Consider the following 20,399-nt stretch of genomic DNA (forward strand, 5'->3'; position numbering starts at 1 on the left):
GAATAAAAACAAATGAAAACATCAAAGACATATTCTAGGTCATTCAAGCCACATGACCAGTCCATTGACGTCCTGCTCCTTATGTGACCGTCCCCGTTTTTTAATTTTTGGACTCTTATCAAAGCATGGATTAATGTGTCACGTATGTCTGTAAATAAAACAAATCAACTTGTGATCGTCTTATCTTCTGTATAGATGTGAGTTAATGTTGCATAATATTAACGTTTGCCGTCAGGGCCGAAAGCTTCTTATCTCCATATTTCTTTTTTTATAATTTATATTTTTTGTCCCACGATTTTGTAACCCATTTTTCACCCCTGTGTCAATCATCCTGTGATGTGATCCTGGGCTCTACACACCCTCCGCCAACCTAGGGAGAGCAACGAACTTAACTCATGCTTCCTTCATGCTTGAGTGTCCAAGTTGCTCCTTTCCTGGTTGGACGTAGCGCGTGGAAGGAGCACGTTATTCCAACCAGTTCCTTTCCCCTCCATCAGGCGTCCCGGCTGGCCAGGGGGAGGCAGTTTAGAGACCAGGATTACTGCATGTTTTTGTGAGGGTACCTACCCTAGGGGACACGGGGAGAACATGCAAACTCCACACAGAAATCTCCATATTTCAACGTGTTATGACCTTGTTTTGGGCTTGTTGTAGATCTGCCACTTTGTGATGGTTTTCAATGTGTGTCCTGAAAAGTGACACGTTTTTGGACTTTGGACATATGAGGTTTCCACGCAACAGCCGATGATGAACTGTAATGAATGGCTATCGTTGTGAGGTTGTGTTGAACTTGCGTGTGTGTACAAATATAAATGTGTGTGTGTGTGTGTGTGTGTGTATAGGGTCAAAGCGGTTCAACTTACATTTTGATATTATACAGTAGCCCATTATAACTACTTTGCTGGGGACCTCCTGGAACTCCCTCAAGGACCCCTGTGGGGGTCCCCGGATCCCACTTCGAGAACCACTGCTTAACCCATTCTGACCTGAGATCAGATTCTAAAAATGTCTGTTTGAAAATGACAGTTTTCTGATAAAGCTATGTTTCTATGTCAGTCGTTCTTCGATTTTTCAAAAATAGCAGACCTACAAGCTCGTAGCGCGCCACTCGGTGGCGCGCTACGAGCTTGTAGGTCTGCTATTTTTAAATAGCTAAAGCATAACATAGGTGAGAGGGTGTGGTTTAACGTGATTATTGCCACGACAGTGATGCGGTCAGGAACGAGACGTAGTCGAGTTCCGCAGGCATCACTGTAATATTGCAATTATACAACTAAAACTAAGAACATAGCTGAAAAAACATTTTTTTAACCCATTTTGCGCGGGAACCCCTTTTGGTGTTAGCATTATGTTATGCTTTAGCTATTGAAAAATAGCAGATCTACAAGCTCCTAGCGCGCTAAGAGCTTGTAGGTCTGCTATTTTTGAAAAATCAAAGGACTGACATAGAAACAGCTTTTTCAGAAAACTGTCAGGATGTAGAAAAGAAGACATTTTTAGAATCTGATCTCAGGTCAGAATGGGTTAATGACAGATGTAGTCACTACGACCACAAATGTCCCAAGAAACTAGCTAGCCTATAGCCACCGTGTTTGCTGCGCTCTGGGAGAACAGAGCAGCTGAATTCTTTGTTTTGATTAGGTGTGGAGCGGTGCTCGTTTGAACCTGCTAGAAGGCTGTTTCAACCAATCAGATTGCTTCCTCGAAACGACCTGTTGCATAAATGGTAAATGGTGCATTTATATAGCGCCTTTATCCAAGGCGCTTTACAGAGATTGTGCATTACATTCACCCATTCATACACCGATGGCAGCGGAAACCATGCAAGGCACCAACTAGCACATCGGGAGCCATTAGGGGTTCAGTGTCTTGCTCAAGGACACTTCGACAGTAACTCTGGGGGAGCCCGGGCTCGAACTGGCAACCTTACGGTTACCATCCAGGCACTCTACCCCTGAGCCACCGCCGCCCCCATAATTTAACGTATTATGTAATCCATTAGGCTACCCCAATATTGTGCGTTTTCTCTGTAAGGGCAGATTTCTCTGATACTGTAGAATCTAGATCAACCTTTTCATGTTGAGGTCCCCTAAATCGGCATCTATTAGCCTGCAGACCTCCCATTTGAAAAGATATGCCAGGGACCCCTCCATAAGAGAAGATTTTTATTATGGTTCTAGCATATACTGATTCTCAACCATTTTCATCTCGAGCACCCCCAGTTTGACCAACGATATGCTTTAGGCTACGGGACGGACCCCACATTTAATGGCTTTTCTATCTCTGGGACCCCAACATATATCGTACAATCAATGTTAATTTAACTCTCTGAGTTACAGTCCCCATAAGGGTCCATTTGGTCCCTAACTATCATTTAGCTGGGGACCCCCTGGAACTCCCTCAAGGACCCCTGGGGGTCCCCGGACCCCACTTTGGGAACCTCCGCTGTACAGTAGATAAGGATTGAAAGCAGAAACCACGATACATTCTGTTCAGGTTGTCGTTTTTTTTATCTTTTCTTTTTTTTTCTCCATTGTTTTGCAAGACAATAAAATATAAGTTATGCAGGCAAAGTTACAGTGTCAGGGTTTGATTGAAGTTATAAATGTACATTGGCAGCTACCTTCAGTAGAACTGTACATATAAACATACGTCAAAGAGTCACAAAGCCTTTTCCCCCTTTCAAGAATTCCGTCATGAACCACATACATTTCAGCCTTCTTTGTTTTCCATTCATCATCTCATGACAACCGGTTAAACCTATTTACAATATCTGTTAAAGGTTTTATGACATTCATTTTTCTTTATTTTTCTTTTTTCTTTTAGGTTTTATGACCTCAATTACACCCAAAAAACCTGAACTTTGAACATTCAGTGGATTTTCTGTGGTCTGAAGTTTTCTTTGGGTTTTTTTGGGTCTTTTGAGCTACAATGAAAACAGGCAACACAGTGAAACAGTGACATCTGCTGGCAAATCCCATTGACATATATGGGATTTGCAGTAAGTGATGTCACTTACTGCCGGCAAATCAGAGCACCTGTTTGAGCCAGAAAACCCCAGATCACAGAAAATCTACTGAATGTTAAAAGTTCATGTTTTTTGGGTGCAATTGAGATTAGAAAACCTAAAAAAAACAAGAACAATTCTAAAACCTTTTTTTTAATGTCACAATCCCTTTAAGGGCCGTGCAAACGGGGAGCGATAAAACACGCCTATAGTTCATTTTCAATGAACTTGCGACAACGCAAGCGTATTTACGTGAGCGCGGTCACCGTGAATTTGTTGCGTGTGTTCTCGTTACGTGCACACACCCGCGACTCACCAGACCTGTTTAGCTTTTTAAGTGGTGCAACCACTTCTACATCCAGCATGCAATGTCCATGTACCTGTTTGTGTACCTGTGTGAGCACGAGTGGTGTGCGCATGCGTGAAATTGGAACGAGAGAAGTATGTGACATGGCTGCCACCTGCTGGACGCAAACGATACAGAGAAGAAATTGGAATGATACAAATTGGAACGATACAGAGAACCAATAGATGGGAGTTGCACCACTTGGTTCACACTGGTGTGCTTTTTTTTTTACGCTTGCGTTGTCGCGCCCCTCTTCAACAGACCTGGAGGAGACCTGTGTTGATCCAGGCAACAACGCCTGCGTTCCTCACTTCACGCTTGCAAGGCCCCTTTGTGCTGCGTTCACACTGGGAGCGACAAAGAGACATGCACCCTTTATGCTGCGTTCACACTGGGAGCGACAAAGAGACATGCACCCTTTATGCTGCGTTCACACTGGGAGCGACAAAGAGACACTGGCTACAAGCCGTTTTCAATGGAAGCCAGCGACGTTGAAGACACAGACCTACAGTCTGACAAGCTACAAACAAATGCCGAGCTGGTTTGAACTCATTCGACCAGTTATGTTCTATGTTTTTATCTGGCCATGCACACGCCTGGTCCTTTAGTAACTCGTGTTGCTGCCATAATGTGAACATAGCATCATTTTACGCTCTTCAACCAACCTAAACAACTATTAGGCTATCAAAATGCACCCGTTTTTCATGGGAAATCACGCAAAGGGCGAGGAAATTAAGTTTTGCCTTCACTTCTCATACTGCTAAGAAAATGTAAATATCCTAAACAAGTCGACGACATGAAATGCACCTCCGTACCTACAAACCAACGGGAACAAAGACAATGTCATTACATCACATTGATGGGTAAAAAAAAAAAAAACGAACTAACTAAACTAAACCAACGACAGAATTATGGTGAAAAAAATTAATTGAAAAGAGAAAAACATACAAATACCAAATCATTGTGTTCTAAAAAATATATATATAAAAAAAATTGAACACTTCTAATTCTCAGTCACATCACATTTCATAAACACATCTTTATATTAAAATCTATGAGTGTCCAAACAACCCTGTGTCTCAGTCTATCAAATGCTGACTTTTTTTTCCCCCAAAGGTCAAAGCTGTGATTTTTAGGACAACAAACAAAGAGTTTTCTCTTTTCGACATTTGGCATCTTTGTTTTTACGTGATTTCAGCTTTTCTTTTTTTACCGATGCCACATTATGGACAGGTTGTCACGTCTGTCTGTCTGTCTGTCTGTCTGTCTGTCTGTCTGTCTGTCTGTCTGTCTGTCTGTCTGTCTGTCTGTCTGTCTGTCTGTCTGTCTGTCTGTCTGTCTGTCTGTCTGTCTGTCTGTCTGTCTGTCTGTGTCTGTGTCTCTGACGTGGCTTCAGAAATAGCAGATCTACAAGCTCATATCGCGCCACCGAGTGGCGCGATACGAGCTTGTAGGTCTGCTATTTTTGAAAAATCGAAGAGCGACTGACATTTTTAGAATCTGATCTCAGGTCAGAATGGGTTCATCAGGACCAGTGTGTGTCCGGCGGAAACCTCGTATGAATCTGATCTCAGGTCAGAATGGGTTAAAGTGATAAAGGTGTGTCCTCTCCCCTCTCCCCTCACCTGTATGTACAGATACCTGCATCCAACCGCCTGCCACTTAAGAGACCACTTAGATCAGGGGGTCTTCAACGTTTTTCAGGGCCAAGGACGCCCTTATAGCTTCCCCCGAATAGCCCGATCTACAAGCTCATAACATACTGTACTGTGACATGTTGTGAGCTTGTAGATCTGCTATGTTTGTCTAATCTGTCCCCCCCCCCCCCCAGAATTGGGATCCGAGGGTTCAAGTGTGTCATGTAAAAATTATAAAAAAATAAAGTTCCTGGCTATCACACAATGATTTGGCGGACCCCCTGTAGTTTCTCTGAGGACCCCCCCTAGGTGTCCCGGACCCCCTGTAGTATCTCTGAGGACCCCCCCCCTAGGTGTCCCGGACCCCCTGTAGTGTCTCTGAGGACCCCCCCTAGGTGTCCCGACCCCCTGTAGTTTCTCTGAGGACCCCCCTAGGTGTCCCGGACCCCCTGTAGTTTCTCTGAGGACCCCCCCTAGGTGTCCCGGACCCCCTGTAGTATCTGAGGACCCCCCCTAGGTGTCCCGGACCCCCTGTAGTTTCTCTGAGGACCCCCCCTAGGTGTCCCGGACCCCCTGTAGTATCTGAGGACCCCCCTAGGTGTCCCGGACCCCCTGTAGTTTCTCTGAGGACCCCCCCTAGGTGTCCCGGACCCCCTGTAGTTTCTCTGAGGACCCCCCCTAGGTGTCCCGGACCCCCTGTAGTATCTGAGGACCCCCCTAGGTGTCCCGGACCCCCTGTAGTTTCTCTGAGGACCCCCCCTAGGTGTCCCGGACCCCCTGTAGTTTCTCTGAGGACCCCCCCTAGGTGTCCCGGACCCCCTGTAGTATCTGAGGACCCCCCTAGGTGTCCCAGACCCCCTGTAGTATCTCTGAGGACCCCCCCTAGGTGTCCCAGACCCCCTGTAGTATCTGAGGACCCCCCCTAGGTGTCCCGGACCCCCTGTAGTATCTGAGGACCCCCCTAGGTGTCCCGGACCCCCTGTAGTATCTGAGGACCCCCCCTAGGTGTCCCGGACCCCCTGTAGTATCTGAGGACCCCCCCTAGGTGTCCCGGACCCCCTGTAGTATCTCTGAGGACCCCCCCTAGGTGTCCCGGACCCCCTGTAGTATCTGAGGACCCCCCCTAGGTGTCCCGGACCCCCTGTAGTATCTCTGAGGACCCCCCTTAGGTGTCCCGGACCCCCTGTAGTTTCTCTGAGGACCCCCCCTAGGTGTCCCGGACCCCCTGTAGTTTCTCTGAGGACCCCCCCTAGGTGTCCCGGACCCCCTGTAGTATCTGAGGACCCCCCCCCCCCCTAGGTGTCCCGGACCCCCTGTAGTTTCTCTGAGGACCCCCCCCCCCCCTAGGTGTCCCGGACCCCCTGTAGTATCTCTGAGGACCCCCCCCCCCCCCTAGGTGTCCCGGACCCCCTGTAGTTTCTCTGAGGACCCCCCCTAGGTGTCCCGGACCCCCTGTAGTATATCTGAGGACCCCCCCTAGGTGTCCCGGACCCCCTGTAGTATATCTGAGGACCCCCCCTAGGTGTCCCGGACCCCCTGTAGTATCTGAGGACCCCCCCCCCCCCTAGGTGTCCCGGACCCCCTGTAGTATCTGAGGACCCCCCCCCCCCCTAGGTGTCCCGGACCCCCTGTAGTATCTCTGAGGACCCCCCCCCCCCCCTAGGTGTCCCGGACCCCCTGTAGTTTCTCTGAGGACCCCCCCCCCCCCTAGGTGTCCCGGACCCCCTGTAGTTTCTCTGAGGACCCCCCCTAGGTGTCCCGGACCCCCTGTAGTATCTGAGGACCCCCCCCCCCCCCTAGGTGTCCCGGACCCCCTGTAGTATCTCTGAGGACCCCCCCCCCCCCTAGGTGTCCCGGACCCCCTGTAGTATATCTGAGGACCCCCCCTAGGTGTCCCGGACCCCCTGTAGTATCTGAGGACCCCCCCCCCCCCCTAGGTGTCCCGGACCCCCTGTAGTATCTCTGAGGACCCCCCCCCCCCCCTAGGTGTCCCGGACCCCCTGTAGTATCTCTGAGGACCCCCCCCCCCCCTAGGTGTCCCGGACCCCCTGTAGTTTCTCTGAGGACCCCCCCCCCCCCTAGGTGTCCCGGACCCCCTGTAGTTTCTCTGAGGACCCCCCCCCCCCCTAGGTGTCCCGGACCCCCTGTAGTTTCTCTGAGGACCCCCCCCCCCCCTAGGTGTCCCGGACCCCCTGTAGTTTCTCTGAGGACCCCCCCCCCCCCTAGGTGTCCCGGACCCCCTGTAGTATCTCTGAGGACCCCCCCCCCCCCCTAGGTGTCCCGGACCCCCTGTAGTTTCTCTGAGGACCCCCCCTAGGTGTCCCGGACCCCCTGTAGTATCTGAGGACCCCCCCTAGGTGTCCCGGACCCCCTGTAGTATCTGAGGACCCCCCCTAGGTGTCCCGGACCCCCTGTTGAAGACCCCTGATTTAAGACCATGATTTAGAGTAAAAAAAGATGGCTTCACAACGGCACAGCGATATCTACATCAAAGCCATGCCACGGTTAGACCCTACATTTGGGCAATTTCTTTCTTTAAAGGGTCATGCGCACAGTATATATACACACACACACACACACACACACACACACACACACACACACACACACACACACACACACACACATACAGTACACACACAAAGAGAAGATGTAAGTTATTCCACTGTAGTTGTTGCGTACTGTACGTGAAGCTGTGAAATGCTACTTGTGACATTCACTGTTTTCCTTCCAAAAGGTTTGATCTCCTCTCATATTAACGGTTTATACAACTTAAGACAGCTGTAAATTAAACTCTGTTGCTACCGTATCGGCATCCATCAAAATTTCAAAAAATAAATAATTCCATTACCAATAAAGTGTGTGTTCCACCCCCCCCCCCCCCCAAAAAAAATATCTCTGGAATCCTTACTGTATACAGTACTGTAAGTTCTTTGTTTTTTGTTCTTACCATAACCGCATGCACTGCCCTCAACCCAGAACATAAGTGGGACAAAGGCAGGACGATAGCACGCACGCACGCGCACACACACGCACGCACGTGCGCCTGCGTGCACACACTCTCACGCACGTGCGCCTGCGCGCACACACTCTCACGTACAGGGGAGATGAAATGCCAGAAACGGTACACCACTGATCCAAAAATACAAAACAAAAAGAAAACATACAGGCACTCTAAACTTGACATCGCCTCGGTCTGCGACCTTTTGAGTTTGTTTTGGATTCCGTTCAAAAACCCTCCAAGAACACAGCTTGACAACACTATATACTTTAATATTGTAATACTTTCCGTGTCCCGATTGAACTTTCTCTCTATATCTGTGTCTCTCTCTCTCTCTCTCTCTCTCGTTGGGAGCCAAGCATCGACGTACAGCGCAGAATGGCAGTTCAGCTACGGCGGGGAGGGAGGGAGGGAGGGAGGGAGGGAGGGAGGTGGGGTGGGGGGGAATCGTATTTCCAGCGACCTTTCGCACAGTTCGAGGCATCGCTCGCTCCTCCGTGTGGAACGTCTTCTCTTCTTCGCCCCCCGAGACCAAGCCGAAGTGATGAGATATAGGGTCCATTCGACCTCTTCAAAGTCTTTTAATGTCTCTCTCTCCGTCTATCAAACTATGTGATGAGATATAGGGTCCATTCGACCTCTTCAAAGTCTTTTAATGTCTCTCTCTGTCTATCAAACTATGTGATGAGATATAGGGTCCATTCGACCTCTTCAAAGTCTTTTAATGTCTCTCTCTCTGTCTATCAAACTATGTGATGAGATATAGGGTCCATTCGACCTCTTCAAAGTCTTTTAATGTCTCTCTCTCAGTCTATCAAACTATGTGATGAGATATAGGGTCCATTCGACCTCTTCAAAGTCTTTTAATGTCTCTCTCTCAGTCTATTCAAACTATGTGATGAGATGTAGGGTCCATTCTCTCTCTGTCTCAAACTCTGTGGGTCGATCCCTGGTGCTTTGTCTTGCGTTGGCCTCCCCTGTCTCTAGCATAGGAGTATTTTAGTCTGTGGAACTATCCATTCGGCAGTGAGTAAATATAATAATGACCTAATCTGGCTTTGTGTTTGCTTTTTTTTCCTCTTCCGTTTTGCACAATGAAAGATTTGCTTTGTTGATAATATTACTATTATTATTTTCCATACATGATAGGATGTATAATATGCGCAGCATGGGATATGCGCACATATATAGGACATGCAAGTTTTCGAGTACACAGCTGAGCGAAAAAAAGCGATGTTTCTCCGTCGTCATCATCATCGTTTTCTGTCTTTTTTGGTAGTTTGTGTTTGTTCCTGTCTTCATGCACGGGACTCTTTCTTGGAGTGCGGCTTGTTTCCCAGCAGGGCGTCGATCTCGGTCACAGTTTGCGGAGTCATTTGGGACAGAATCTGCAAAACATTCAAAGAAAAGAAAAAGGACAGGTGTTGGTAATTGAGAAAAAGAGGTTGTGCATCAGCAATGGCTTTCAGTGGAGTGCTAAACCCAAATCCAGTATACATATATATAGTATACACAAAAAAATAGGAATTTTAAAACAATTCCAAAAAGGTAGCACTTCCAAAAATGTAATAAATGGCGGACAAAGTACTCACATTGACATTTCCATCTCTTAACACCCCAATAGCCCAGGACTAAGTTCACCGGCCTTTCTATTAGTAACAACCAGCACCCAGGACGAGGTTTTATCCAAAAGATGAAGTTTATTGATATGAACACCGATCGCATCGCCCCACAGCCTGGGAGCGCCTGCTGCGCAATACTCGACGTAACAGTGGGACGTCATCGAAAATGTCCCCCCCCCCCCCCTGTTTAGCCGACGAGAATGAAAATCTTAAAACATTAATAACTCATCATCCCGTCCACTTCTAAGAGAAGATCCTGTGTTAGACGGCCCACCGCGGTTTCCGCCGCTAGTCGCGATAGAATGAATAAAACCTTATATCTTTTTTTTTGTTTGTGCTACCTTTTTGAAATTGTTTAAATTCCTATTTCTTGATGTTAGTGTTCACTGTGGAACTCACTCACAACTGACTCACATCAGAGCTCCCCCGCCCCTCCATCCATGGTGGTCTGTAACGCTGTGTCGACCTGTCATGAACATGAAGCTGCCTAGAACCAAACCTTTTTTCCGTCGAAAATGAAAGCGTTTTCATCCTGCACCCCCGACAGCGATACAGGACACATCACAGCTATCACATGCACCCTCCTGGGTCCAGGAGCTCTGTCTGTCCGCTGCACAAGGCACAGCTTTTGTTTTATTTAACCCATTCTGACCTGAGATCAGATTCATACGAGGTTTCCGCCGGACACACACTGGTCTGACGAACCCATTCTGACCTGAGATCAGATTCATATGAGGTTTCCACTGGACACACACTGGTCTGATTAACCCATTCTGACCTGAGATCAGATTCTAAAAATGTCAGTCGTTCTTCGATTTTTTTCAAAAATAGCAGATCTACAAGCTCATATCGCGCCACTCGGTGGCGCGATATGAGCTTGTAGATCTGCTATTTTTCAATAGCTAAAGCATAACATGATGCTGACACCAAAATGGGTGCCCGGTAAGAATGGGTTAAAGCTTATACTTCAGGCTAAGCAGACCTGCTGCAGATATAGGGATGAGCCCAGCAATCTCTGAGACACAATTCATTGTGATTGTTAGAGTTGTTAAGGGGTCTTCTACTATTCTCAGCTTTTGAAAGTCTGCCCCCCCCCCCCCCCCCCCAAAAAGAAAGCTCCCTGACCATCGCCTTTCAAAAGCGGACGCCTTTTGCACTATACATGTGTGATCACTACAACGTGCTTTACAGAACAGAACAAGGTAAAAAAAAAGAGAAGAAAGAACATCAAGATAAACCCTACAACGGCTGAGTAAAATCAGAAGATAAAATAACATTAATTAAAATCAAATTAAAACTGACACAAGAGGCCAAATACGAAAAGAACTACGGACTTGACATGAAAGCATGTTTTCATAAGAAAGGCACTGATGTCGCTAACCATACTGTAGCTTCTCAGGCTGGGCATTAAGGGGCGGGAACCCCTTTTAGTGTTAGTAAGCATTATTTATGTTATACTGTACTTTAGCTATTATAAGAATATCAGATCTACAAGCTCATAGCGCGGCTCCGAGCGTCTAGTCAGTCAAATCTTTGCTTCTGGTGAGGTCCCCTGGAACAACATATTTGGGGGGGGTCGGCAGCCAAAAACAGATCATTTTTGGGGTCCTTGACGTTAAATAGTTGAGAACCACTGACATAGAAACATGGGTCGGCAGGACGTCACGTTGTAGTTTTCGACGCACATACGTTGGTCAGACGTAATAACAGTCCAACACAGGCATATATGTGTGCCGGGGGGGGGGGGGGGGTTATTTGTGTCTGAATGTCCCCACACTATTTATCTATTTAAACAGCAGATACCTGCGTGGCTCGTGGGAAAAAATGAAAATATCCCCGCACTTTATTATGAGCGCCTTACAGCGCCACTGAACACAGACATTAGTGGCTGGTTAAGACACACCATGGGTTTCTGGTTAAGACGTATGCGTGGCTGGTTAAGAGTTAAGACTCATTGGTTGCTCCCGACATGCGTTGCCGGTTAAGACACACGCGTGGCTTCCCCGTGAGGTTAGCGTGTCGGACTAATGCCTGTCGGACCAAACACATGCACACGTATGTAGTCTTTAGGGGGTCACCTTATCGCCTAGAACTGGAGTATGAATAGGCTTTTTGAGGAACAAAGAGAGGATCTAAACGGCTTATCTAAAATGTCACTGTCTGGGGAGCCTGTCTGTCCTAGCAGGGCTTTTTAAAAGTCACCCGGAGAAAAATCTTTAAATACTTTTGTCAAACTTAAGAGATAACAAGTGAGGACCTCGGTACACTTATTCATGTATTATGGGAGTGCCCTAGGGTACAGACGCTATGGTGTGCTATTCATGAGAATATAATGCAAATCACAAACCAGGATATTCCTTATACACCGGCTCTCTTTATTCTGGGTGATCCATCGCCACTAAAACACCTCCCTGCACCTCTAGCTGACTGGATTCAAACAGCATTAATGGTGGGCAGGAAGATCATTGTTAAGGAATGGAAGTCTGAGGTTTTACCTCCAGCACATGTATGGTTCACTCAGCTCGGTACTGTGGCTGCTTTGGAGAGGTTATCCTTTAAGATGAATAATCAGTTGGATAAATATGATCTGAAGTGGGACGTGTTCCTCAGTCATGTTGCAGGTCCCTTGGTGTGATCCATGGTCAGGCAATGCCCTCTTGATCGTTTATTGTATTACTACACATTATGATACGGTTGATGATGCTGCGTTTGGTCGTGTAAATAATGTAAACTATTTTCACATTTAAATTTGATTTTTCCTTTTTTTTCTCCTTTTTTTATTTTTATTTGTTTATCTTATCTATCTTAATTGTCTATCCATGAATACGTACTCTGCTGTTGTTGCTTGTGTTTGTATTGTAGGTCTTATGTTTTATGTGTCTTTTTATGTAAAATAAAGTACTGATCATGAAAATAAAAATAAAAAGAGATGACAAGTGGAGACTGGAGATGGGTGTGATACAATAGGGTGCATTGGCGTTTCTTAGAATTGCAAGGCGCCAAATAATACGCCATAAGAAAAATACACTTGAGATGAAAGTATATGATTTCAGAAGTGATTCAGATTTAGCATTTTAGCACCTCCTCCTCCTCCTAGGCTTTGCTATGCCCAATCTGAGCAGCTTAACTGTACCAAAGCCTGGGTGGCCACTGTGCCTCTAAAGTTATGATGAGGAGATTTAACCCATTCTAAACGGGCACCCATTTTGGTGTCGGCATCATGTTATGCTTTAGCTATTGAAAAATAGCAGATCTACAATCTCATAGCGCCACCGAGTGGCGCGCTACGAGCTTGTAGGTCTGCTGGGTTTTTTTTAATCGAAGAACGACTGACATTTTTAGAATCTGATCTCAGGTCAGAATGGGTTCATCAGACCAGTGTGTGTCCAGTGGAAACCTCGTATGAATCTGATCTCAGGTCAGAATGGGTTAAGGAATATACCAAAGAGGGTCCTATCTAAGGAGGATCTAAGGCTCATACATATAACATTATCTCTAATGTAACTGCATGGGAAGCCGGCTGTCTGACCTTGAAGGGCTTTAACCCATTCTGACCTGAGATCAGATTCATATGAGGTTTCCACTGGACACACACTGGTCTGATGAACCCATTCTGACCTGAGATCAGATTCTAAAAATGTCAGTCGTTCTTCGATTAATCAAAAATAGCAGACCTACAAGCTCGTATCGCGCCACTCGGTGGCGCGATATGAGCTTGTAGATCTGCTATTTTTCAATAGCTAAAGCATAACATGATGCCAACACCAAAATGGGTGCCCGTTCAGAATGGGTTAAAAGTCAAATGAAAAAAGAGATACAAAAATAGAGATACAAAAGAATCACACCCGTTAGAAGTTCTTATCATCGTACTGTACATCATCATGACGTAAAATTCTCCATTCATTGTCAACGGGAATGTATTGTTTGTGTAGGATAAAAATAAACACTAACCTGATTTGCTCGTCTACATATGACGTACATTCTCAATTCCTTGTCAATGGGAATTTAGGGCTCCATTTTCGTCACCGCTAAAGCCCTTATCCCTAAACTTCTTCTCCTTTTTTTATATTTTGCAAAACATTTTTGAATAGTTCAACTAGCCAATCTTACATTGACACGTTGTGAGCTTGTAGACTGGCCATTTTAACTATTCAAAAATGTTTTGCAAAATAGTATAAAAAAAAAAGGTTTAGGGATAAGGGCTTTAGCGGTGACGAAAATGGAACCCTATATGTTTGTGTAAGACGGAAATCTGCACTAATAGCTGAATAATATAGGCTCAAAACCCGTAGATTGGTGCTTCTAGGATAAACGGGAAGCATGACTTGAAAAAGAGAAAGCTCTAAAACGAACGGAGGAGAGGACGTAAACATCTAGCCTGAAAACCCACCTTTTCAGACTCCATCATGGCCCATAGCACTTACCCTAACCCCTTAGATAGCATTTCTGTTGACTTAGATAGCATTTGACACAGACTTATAGCATGTTATGTTATGTAGACAGCACTATAATTGTATTGTATATAGTCATAGCACGCCATAGTACATATGTATAGCATAGTAGTAAATATGTATAGTTTATATGTATAGTGTATGTATAGTTTCGTTATATAGATATTCCACTGTTACTTTCTTAGCTTACGCATGTTTCATGATAAATGCTTTTATGTGATGTATTCCCATGCTTTTGTTCTTGCTTAAATGTAAGTCGCTCTGGATTAAGAGCGTCTGCTAAATGCCTAAATTGTAAATTGTAAATTGTAATCTACGTACATAAATCATCATGTTGGACCAGACTGGTCTTCATCGGGGCAAGCATCTTATTATCTTTTTCTAATCCGTAAAATCCTCAAATCAATTGTGAAACTATAACAGATACCACATGGAGACTGGAGAGAGATGGGTGTGGTATCCTGTGTAGCAGCTGGATTCTGTACCCATTGGATATATAGGATTTCATTTTTTTTACTACAGTTACAAATGTGTTTGATTTGTTTGGAGTTCTTTTATATCCTTTAAATGGAAGTGCAAACTATACAGTTGGGTGCAATTGTGTGCATGTACAGTAGGCTATAAATTATGCATTCTTAATTCAATAATCACAGTTTGAAAACTCACTTGTACTCCATTGGCTTTCTATGATTCAGTCTGAGAGTTGTGTTATATTATATAGAAGGTAGAACGTGGTAGGATGAGCTAATGAGGTAACAGTATATTATATAGAAGGTAGAACGTGGTAGGATGAGCTAATGAGGTAACAGTATATTATATAGAAGGTAGAACGTGGTAGGATGAGCTAATGAGGTAACAGTATATTATATAGAAGGTAGAACGTGGTAGGATGAGCTAATGAGGTAACAGTATATTATATAGAAGGTAGAACGTGGTAGGATGAGCTAATGAGGTAACAGTATATTATATAGAAGGTAGAACGTTGGTAGGATGAGCTAATGAGGTAACAGTATATTATATAGAAGGTAGAACGTTGGTAGGATGAGCTAATGAGGTAACAGTATATTATATAGAAGGTAGAACGTTGGTAGGATGAGCTAATGAGGTAACAGTATATCATATAGAAGGTAGAACGTTGGTAGGATGAGTTAATGAGGTAACAGTATATTATATAGAAGGTAGAACGTTGGTAGGATGAGCTAATGAGGTAACAGTATAGTACCTGCAGGGCTCCAAGGTTCTCCACCAGCTGCTCCGTGGTGGAGACTCCCAGCAGGACGCTGCTCACCCCCCTCACTGCGCAGGCACCAGGCTGGGCGAGAGACATTAGAGAGACATGGAGGGAGAGAGAGAGAGAGAGAGAGAGAGAGAGAGAGAGAGAGAGAGAGAGAGAAGCCACAGGGGGGGTGGAGAGACATGTACATACAGAGAGAGAGAGAGAGAGAAGCCACAGGGGGGGTGGAGAGACATGTACACACATAGAGAGAGAGCAGCCACGGGGTGGAGAGACATGTACAGAGAGAGAGAGAGAGAGAGCAGCCACGGGGTGGAGAGACATGTACAGAGAGAGAGAGAGAGAGAGAGCACAGCCACAGGGGGTGGAGAGACATGTACACACAGAGAGAGAGAGAGCAGAAATAGAGTGCATAATGTTAGCTGTGTAATAAACTGTCTTTCACTCGAAGGCAGAAAAAGCAATATCTCTCACTGAGTCACTGCACACCGTTTTCAATTATGCTTCTCCATGATCAATCCTCTGTTCATTTAAAAAGCTCAAATCTGGACCGTTTTCCCATCCTATGGGAGATTGGTATCCTGGTCGTACACACACACACACACAGTCACACACACACACACACACACACACACACACACACACATGCACGTGCACGCACGCAAGCTCTTCCAAGATTAGAATAATTATGTTGTGCTTCAGGCTGCAGTACTACTTGTCAGCCAGTAGGTGTCCTACCAGACACAGTGTATCTCAATAGAACAGTGGTTCTCAAACTATGTCATGTCAACGACCCCCAAACCGACATTAACCCATTCTGACCTGAGATCAGATTCATACGAGGTTTCCACTGGACACACACTGGTCTGATGAACCCATTCTGACCTGAGATCAGATTCTAGAAATGTCAGTCGCTCTTCGATTAAAAAAAAATAGCAGACCTACAAGCTCGTAGCGCGCCACTCGGTGGCGCGATATGAGCTTGTAGATCTGCTATTTTATATAGTTTTATTTTTAACTATAGTATGTGGACCCCCCATTTGAAAAGATACACCAGGGAGGATTCGTACGGCTCTAGCAGTGATTCTCAACCATTTTAATTTCAAGAACACCCAGTTATGCATGCATTAGACTATGGACCCCCCAATTTAATGGCAATTCTATCTCTGGGACCCCCAACTTATAAAACCACTGTTAATTTAACTCTGAGAGTGAACAAATCTCAGAGTTTTACAGACCCATTAAAGTGTACATTTGGTTCATAACGAAGTTATCTAATTTAGCTATATGTGACCCCCTGGAACTCCCTCATGTACCCCTAGGGGTCCCCGGACCCCACTTTGAGAACCAATACAATAGAAGAGCATACCGGATGTATTACATAATAGTTAAAATATAGCACTTTATTTCATCAAAAATAAGTTCCACATTTGCAGCTTTAATTGGAACTCTGAGTGCACGAGTGTATAACCACATGCAGGAGTTCCACATCCATTAAAGGAGAATTCCATGCTAGAATGCTAGAATTGAATGGGAATTGAATGGGGCTATGGGGTGTTATGCTAGTTCGCTTATTTCCATCGAAAGAAGTAGTAAAGTGTGCCGCTTGGGATATTATTTACATTATGAAGAGAGGATATATACAAAGAAATTATAATTTTGAGCGATGGAAATAAGCGAATTAGCACAACACCCCATAGCCCCATTCAATTACCATTCAATTCAATTGAATTCATTTAGGGCTTATGGTAGGGGAAACAGCCAATAAGGAGCTTTAGCACAAAATAACACCTGGACCTCTTTGGTGGGGACGTAACAACTACAAAGAAAGGTAAGAAAGCCTTTTAGTATGGAATTCTCCTTTAAACAATGAATTAATTTGTGTGTGTGTGTGTGTGTATTTATTTACCTATGGCTAGCTGTGCTGCAGTGCAGCCCATCCGGTCGGCCACTAGGTGGAGCTCTTTGATCTTAGCCAGCTGCCTGCGGCCCTCCTCGCTGGCCACTCTCTCCTTCAGCCACTGGTATCCCTGTGGGGGGGGGAAAGTAAAAGTATCAATACTGCAATGTAGAAATACTCTGTTACAATTAACCCATTCTGACCTGAGATCAGATTCATACGAGGTTTCCGCCGGACACACACTGGTCTGATGAACCCATTCTGACCTGAGATCAGATTCTAAAAAATGTCAGTCGTTTTTTTAGATTTTTCAATAGCTAAAGCATGACATGATGCTGACACCAAAAATGGGTGCCCGGTCAGAATGGGTTAAATGTCCGGGATTCAAAAAAAGTACAAAAGTATTGGTGTCAAAATGCAAAAAGTGGAAAAGTAAAAGTAGAAAGTTTGCTCACTAATGCAGAATGTCCTATTTCAAGTTTTCAAATGTATCAACATCCTTTGAAAATAGCAGATCTACAAGCTCACAATGTGTCGCGTCGCGACACATTGTGAGCTTGTAGATCTGCTATTTTCAAATGGCCGAAATGTATAAAAAAAAAATCAGAAACGGGTCTCATGTATTTCCTGTAGGCCGGAGACGACATATCTTTTGAAATTGATTGATTGAAATATTTATTAACAGTTTGTAGAATTTACAGTACATTTTAAGCACAAACTCAATACAAAGACTTACACTTGTTTACAACAGGGTCCACATTGTTCAATTCATCAAAACAATCTGCGGTGTAAACTTGTGGATCTTCCACTACATTGAATGGTAGAGTGACTGATGTTAGTCTGCCTCAAACGTTGCTCTTTTATACCTGCTTTTTACTAACACTAACTTTACAAAGATGCCCAGAACATCGGGATGAACCTGTGTAGTTTATGGCTGCTCCAACAGTAGTGGCAACAACATTCAACTTTGGAGAGAAACGGAATGTCAAAAAATACACTGCAGTGGCTGAACGCCAGAGACATACAGTAGAGTAATGGTTGAGACGAAGCAGTGAAAGGTCCTGAAAGATACATAACCAACCAAAGAGTCTTAACCAATACTGAACGGGAACCCATTTTGGTGTTAGCATCATGTTATGCTTTAGCTATTTAAAAATAGCAGATCTACAAGCTCATATCGCGCCACCGAGTGGCGCGATACGAGCTTGTAGGTCTGCTATTTTTTGAAAAATCGAAGAACGACTGACATTTTTTTAAATCTGATCTCAGGTCAGAATGGGTTCATCAGACCAGTGTGTGTCCAGTGGAAACCTCGTATGAATCTGATCTCAGGTCTGTTGTATGAACACAAGGCTGCTGTACTTTATACCTCATACTTTAATTAGTATGAGGTACCTTACAGCATATCAAAAAGCTCTGTTCTCCCAGAGCGCAGCAGACTCGGTGGCTAGGCTTAGCCAGTTTCTTGGGACATTTGTGGTTGTAGTGGCTACATTATGTCATTAAAAAAATGATGTTTTATTTGAGCGAATATCTTAGTTTTAAGCGTATAACTGCTGTATAATTGCAAAATTACACTCAAGGGTGTTCGTTATCGTCATTAATGCACTTCTGCTCTGCATTTCACATCACAGGCGTGCATTAACGACGATAAAGAACACCCTCGACTCGGGGTAATATTGCTTAATTGACTGCCTTGTCTGGCATGAGCAGGATTCCGCCCGAAAAGGGACTTGCTTGGAGATGTACTGTAAAGAAGTGACAATGCTACTCCACATTTCATAACATTTTACAGACACACAGGCTCCCTCCACCCCATTCCCTCTCCTTTATAGTCTCCTCCAAAATCTCAGTTAATTTAAAGGTGGTGTAAGTGGTATATTTTATATTATTTTAAAAGGGAATTTGTTGAAAACTAAAAGTTTATTTAAAAAGGTTAAATCTTTTTTACCCTCAAGGGTTCCTCGGGGGTTATAAGTGGACAAGTCTGTATAGGAATGATTGCTCTCCGAATACAGAGCTATTTAATACATTAAAAAAAAAAAAACATTATGTCCAAAACTTTTCAGGATTCAAATTCAAAAGCATCAAAAGTAGCAGATCTGCTACTTTTGAGTACAAAAGCTTTACAAGCTCGACACCGATTTTTGGAGCTTGTGGAGAAGGCGTCGGTTTGGCGGCGGGTTTGTTGTTGAAAAAGACATCAAGCCATAATGGCTATTTTTAGCACCACGGTCTGTCTGTGTCGCCTCTCGGGAGCATTCAGCAACTTTATTTTCACACCTTCCAACCCACTCCAGCGACTGCCAAGCCTGTAGCAGTCTGTTTATAGTGGAGAGATACCTTTACAGTCTGCAGTAATCTGTAGAGAGCCCCATGCACTGCACACACACACTCGCCCACTTCTGACTTCCTTCACATTTTTACAACCTACACTACAGACTACACCAGAGCTGTTGGGAGGCACTGGTGTGCCTATGGTGGCGTGGTGTTGGCTCGTGTGTGCTATAGCAACAGCCACCACCAGGCTCCGCCAAACTTTGTTCAACTCGACTGTCATTGCATCTCTGTATGCATTCATCATTTTATTTTACCGACGGCACGACGCCCCCCCCCCCCCCCCCCCCCCCCCCCAGTTGCGTTGTCTGCATAGTCTGGTTGGTGGAGAGATAACCTTTACAGTCTCGTAATCTGGTTGTACATGTTCAGAGCTATTCTGAAGCATGGGGGTGCCCCTTAGACTCTCGTAGACTGAACATGTCAGAATCGATAAATACATCTATACCAGAGTCTAAATCCTATTGCCCATTTTGCAGACCGCGGCCATGTTTCCATCAGCACTGGTTTTCACAGTAAAGCATAACGTCCTGCTGCCTCCTGCATTATGTGCTAATTCAAAACAGGTGGCAGTGTGAGTGATATCTAACGAGCACTTCCAAACTCCAGCACTTGGAAAAAAATAATCACCTGCAAGGACACAAAGTATAGCTCATAACATGTCTACAGTGGATTTCTATGAAACGAACACTTTGAGGATAGAAAGAGAATAATTCAAGCTTTCCGTATACAGCTGCAATGTTGGTGAGTTTGACTCTGTTTAATACAATCAGATAGGACTTTTCTGTTTGGATGAATGGGCTGCCAGTGGGAAGTTGCACCTATAGGTAGCACCTTGCCATTAACTTATATGGTATAAGATGG

At 44.8% G+C, this 20,399-nt stretch overlaps 1 protein-coding gene across 1 annotated transcript in view; it reads right to left on the reverse strand.

The window, feature by feature from the left end:
- Window positions 1–9,289: 9,289 nt before the first annotated feature.
- Window positions 9,290–20,399, reverse strand: part of LOC310866868 (voltage-gated potassium channel subunit beta-2-like) — a gene marked incomplete at both ends in the record, with an annotated part of 126,694 nt that continues 115,584 nt past the window's right edge. Inside the window, 4 exon segments of the mRNA XM_083776648.1 lie at window positions 9,290–9,379; window positions 15,287–15,355; window positions 15,357–15,376; window positions 17,208–17,328. Of these exon segments, the coding sequence (XP_083632774.1) occupies window positions 9,290–9,379; window positions 15,287–15,355; window positions 15,357–15,376; window positions 17,208–17,328 (300 nt within the window).

Source organism: Protomyctophum parallelum, assembly GCF_964188405.1.
Source record: "Protomyctophum parallelum genome assembly, chromosome: 1".
NCBI lineage: Eukaryota > Metazoa > Chordata > Actinopteri > Myctophiformes > Myctophidae > Protomyctophum > Protomyctophum parallelum.